The 4,822-nt window shown below is 37.8% G+C and overlaps 1 protein-coding gene across 1 annotated transcript in view; it reads left to right on the plus strand.

Moving 5' to 3' along the window:
• Positions 1-4,822, plus strand: part of NME5 (NME/NM23 family member 5) — a 7,285-nt gene that overhangs the window by 1,159 nt on the left and 1,304 nt on the right. The window contains exons 2-4 of the mRNA XM_009286066.2: positions 958-1,163; positions 1,536-1,636; positions 2,669-2,787. Of these exons, the coding sequence (XP_009284341.1) occupies positions 958-1,163; positions 1,536-1,636; positions 2,669-2,787 (426 nt within the window). The remainder of the gene's footprint in view (positions 1-957; positions 1,164-1,535; positions 1,637-2,668; positions 2,788-4,822) is intronic.

The raw sequence follows: 4,822 nt of genomic DNA on the forward strand, positions 1-4,822 counted from the left end.
TCCCCCTCATCCTCATCCCCGGCCCGGCCCCGCGGCAGCGCCCTTGGCCGTGGTAGCGTGCTCTGTGGCACTGAGTGAGCGACGACTGTGCTTCTAGATAGAATTTTAAGATTTTTTTTTTTTTCTTCCTGGAAATGTGATGATTTTTCTCATTCTTGTAAATGCCCCTTTTTCACATTTGTCATTTTTTAATTTCCGCCCTTTCTGGTTGTTTTATTTATACGAAATGTATCAGAAGATGAGAGAAATCAGATCTTTTTTATTTATTTTTTTAATGACAAGATGTTTATAGAGTCTTCTGATGTCTCCAGTGACTTTTGACACCAAAGCTGTTAGGAATCCGAATTTGTGGTACTCTTGTGTTGCATAAGGTCAGGCTCGAAGAATGCACTTTAAAAAAAAATTTCTTCTCTTTTTCTGACTGCCTTATGCCTTCTGATAACCTCCCAAACTCGTCCTAATCCTGGGCACCTGCAGGCTTGGCAGCTATTGTGAGAATCATAAAGCATGAGTACTGAATGAAAAATAGAACAATTGCATAATTAACGGTGTGGGCTGAAGAGAAAATTGTTTAAAAGTAGAACATTATGCTGGAGCAGCTAAGTAATTAAATCCTGCCCTTGTAATGCTCTTCACTTTTTCTTTACTGTGCCCTGACTGTACTTTAAGTCATCCAGCAGTTTTAAAATGCTGTAGTTTGCATAGGCTAAAATCACATCTTACTCAAATGGCCTGTTTGTCTGCTTAATTAACTTGGAAAACTCTTGCTCTTTGTTACTCTGTATCTCGAAGAGGATCAGATCTGGGAGAATCAGATTAGGCTGGGACGTTCCTCTGTGTCTGTTCTCCTGCACTTGAAGATATGTCTGCACCAGAGGACTGTATCCTACCTGAGGTAGCAAGCTATCTTAATTTGGCAAGCTTTTTTTCATTCTTTTTTTCTTTTACACTTTATAGAAACGGAAGCTCCAGTTAAGCCCAGAGCAATGTAGCAACTTCTATGCAGACCAATACGGAAAAATGTTTTTTCCTAATTTAACAGCCTATATGAGTTCTGGACCTTTAGTTGCTATGGTGCTTGCCAGACATTGTGCAGTCTCATACTGGAAGGAATTGCTTGGACCATCAAACAGCATAAGGGCTAGGAGAACTCACCCTTACAGGTAATGCACTGGCTGGCCTTGGTGAAGTCAGTAGGGTTTTCTCTGTCTTTTAATTGAGACCAGAATTTCTTTCCTTTTTTTTTTTTTCTTTTACAATAGAGATACAGATTTGGAGTGGCCTGTTATTTCTTCAATTTTGTGTAACATAGCTTCTCACCTTTGTTTTTTTAGTATGTAAAGTTCACCCATTTTATGGAGAATGCTGAGTGCATGAATGTAAATTTTAGGTAGCCATGTATTTTTTTAAAAAACAAAATCAAGCCAATGCCTTGTTAATTGGTCCATATATATTGCTTTTATATGCTCTCAGACTGTAGAGACTTGGAAGGGATTTGCAGTTGCCTACCAAGTAGTTTTTTCTCTTGTTTTTAGCTTAAGAGCAATCTACGGGACTGATGGTCTGAGGAATGCACTTCACGGCAGTCTCAGCATTTCCTCAGCAGAAAGAGAAATTCGATTCATGTTTCCAGAAGGTAAAATGGTGCAAATAATACATTGCTAGTCTTTGGGAGGATAGCATCCTTCCCTGTTATTACTTGTCTCTGTCCAGACTCTAGATACAATTGGATTTAGAAGAGGTTGGGTTTGTTTGCTTTATGAGAATGTGAATCTCTTTATGTATAAGCTGAAATTTTCTGCTATGAAAGGCATACCAAAACGTATCTGAAGAGCCATTATAGTTACAGGGGTTGCTTCTGCTTTTCAAACTCGGTGGTCTGGGAATTGGAGCAGGCAAAGCTGGTAAATGAGAGGAAATGGGAAGCTATTACACCCCAGCATATCTTTCTGGCACTGTCAGCTGCGGGGACTCCTGTTGGCTTGAGAAGACTGACTCTCTTCTTGGGCTCAGGTTGAGTAATTCCTGTTCAACAGCAGCTGGATGCTCACATGATAGTGCAATTCCGAAGTTAAGTGCTGGAGAAATGGGCCATAGAATCTGGAAAAGCTGGGAGAGGATCTCTTGTTTGTAATGTAACAGTTGAAAGACGGCTTTGCTCTTCGACAGAAAGATACAAGAGAAACTGCTAGAAAAACTTGTCTGTTTTTGTCAACTGTATCAGTTAGTGTAATAAAAGATGTTGCACTTCCCTACAAACCTTACCCATTGTAAACCATGTCTCTTCTCCTCACCCTAATGACAAAGCGGGACTTAAGGTGAGATTTTTAGGGTCTTCAGAAACCCGCTTCACGCTGCAAGAAGTACTAAACATGGGATATATTGTTTCTCTCCTGCCCCCAATGCTTCTTCAAGGATACAGGTTTTCCCCAGATGATCCGATTTCCTCCCCTTTCATAGTTGGCTATAATTAGTAAGGTTACCTCAGGGACACTGTAAAGGGGTTTAGGTAGTTTCTTTGCAGTTTATTGTGGGAGAAGCTATAAAAACCATTATGTATTATTAACTTACTAAGGAAAACAGCAGCTCATGTATAAACAACCTTTGAAAGAATGCCTTTTAATCACTCTGCAAGCTGCTTTCCAACACCTGTGGTTACTCTTTACAGTGATCTTGGAGCCAATTCCAGCTGGACAAAGAGCTAGGGATTACCTGAACCTTTGTGTGAAGCCTACCTTACTAGCTGGGCTCACTGCGCTGTGTAAAGAGAAGCCAGCAGATCCAATGGTATGTACAGTGTATCAGTATTGTGTTGTATGCTTTGTGAAACATTTACTTCGTATTAGTAAAGTCCCTGTATGTAGGAAAGCTGCTCTTTTCTTAAAGAGCTGTGCTGTTTTAGCTACCTGCTGATGAGCTAATCAAGTAACATTCGCCTTTCAAGAAGTTGATTGGTTTGTTAACAGGTGAACGGAGGGCCAGGACTAAATGACATCAGCCTTGATGAAATGACAGGGTTTTTACGTGACTTCTGTAAAACTCTTTCTAACACATAGTTGCTACAGATGCCTGGAAAGGTAAATGATGACATTTATATGACATCATATGATGTCAAGTATAAGTTTTTACTTTATTTACTGTTTCTGAGGTGAGTTTGAGATGAAATAGCTCTCATACAATAGATACTAAGTGAGATTAGATGCTAATCACACTGGTAGTTACACAGTTGAGTAAAATACTGTAGAGTTCTTAGCAAGGCTGTTTATATTTTGTTACTGTTATATTTATTTAAATTAATATTATCAATCCTTCTTTAAAATAAGCTATTATTTTGACTATACAGCATTGATTAGCATTTACTTGGGTTGTTCCACAGTTCACCAGGAAAACGAATTATGAGTCTTTTGCGTGAAACCTATCTTGAATAGTCAAACTGACCTACAGAAAATTCTTCTGTCTTCTTGTGACCCCTTTTTAGTTACCAAGTTGATGCATCTTGCCCTCCTCTCACATATTATTCCTTTTAACCATGGATGTCATTCAAATTACAGTTCTTGGTGAAAAAACTAGAGTTAATTTCCTGGGTTTTTTTTTGTTGGTGGTATGGTTTTTTTTTCAGTCCCTAAACAAAATTAGCTTTCTTATGTCTGGAAAAATATGGTAAATGTTTTTTGTATTCAAGTCGTTCATGCTAGTACTTCTTTAAGAATGCAGATAATTAATCAGTGTGACAACTTACTGGTGGTTGTGGTGGATTCTACATCATTATCAGGTTTTTAATCAACATTGCATTTTTCTAAAAGATGCATTTCCGAAAAAAAGCTTGAAAAATAATTCAGGGGTGTTTCTATGAACTATGTGGTATACATGGGGTCAGATTAAATGTACCGTGATTGTTCCAGCTTTATAACCTGTTCACTTCATCTGTATGTCTGGCACTGTTACCATAGAAATCTAGAAAACAAAGATGAAGAGGTCTTTTCATCCATCCCTTTGCCCAAAGGCCAGACCAATTGTATCTAACCATTCCTAACAAATGTTTGTCTGGCCTGTTCTTTGACACTCCAAATGATGGAGAATCTACAGTCTCCCTAGGCAATCCGTTTCAGTGCTTAATTATACTTAGTTGAAAAGCTTTCACTAAAAGTTAGCCTAAATCTCCTGTGCTCCAATTTTTAGCCCATTACTTTTTTTTTCTTTTACTATCCCCAGAGGACATTGGAGACAATGTAATACCTCCCTTTTTTTTTTTGTTCAGCAACCTATTGCATATTTGAGGTGCATTACCATCTTTTTTTCCCTTCTTCATCTCTTCACTATATTACAAACTGATTTTTTTTCCTCTTAACTTATAAGTCACGTTTCTCTAACTAATTTTTTGGTTTTGCTTCCAATTAATCTCTGTATTCTGAGCACAATTTTCTAGCCGGTTATGCGGTAACTAATAGTAACTTCATCGAGACCATGCTTTCCTTCCTTGCTTGTAAGAAAGCTATAAAGCTATATGAAGCAGTGTCAATAGCTTTACTAAAATGAAAACATGATATTTGCTCCTTCTTCCCTGTCCATAATGTCTGTGACCTTGCAACAGAAGAAAAATAACGTTGATCTGATACAATTTTTTTTTCAGAAATATATGTTGGCTATTGCTTTTCAGTTTGTTATCTGCTAAGTGACTTACAGGGAGATTGATGGAATGTTTGGGGTTTTTTTTCCTAGTATCCTTCCAGGAACTGAAAAACTGAAGTTGGGGTGATTTGGCTCTTCTTTTTTTTTTTTTTTTTTTTTTTTTTCTTTTCTCTTTTTTTCCTTTTCGAAGAAT

Source organism: Aptenodytes forsteri, unplaced genomic scaffold (assembly GCF_000699145.1).
Source record: "Aptenodytes forsteri isolate BGI_AS27 unplaced genomic scaffold, ASM69914v1 Scaffold54, whole genome shotgun sequence".
NCBI classification, from domain to species: Eukaryota; Metazoa; Chordata; class Aves; order Sphenisciformes; family Spheniscidae; genus Aptenodytes; species Aptenodytes forsteri.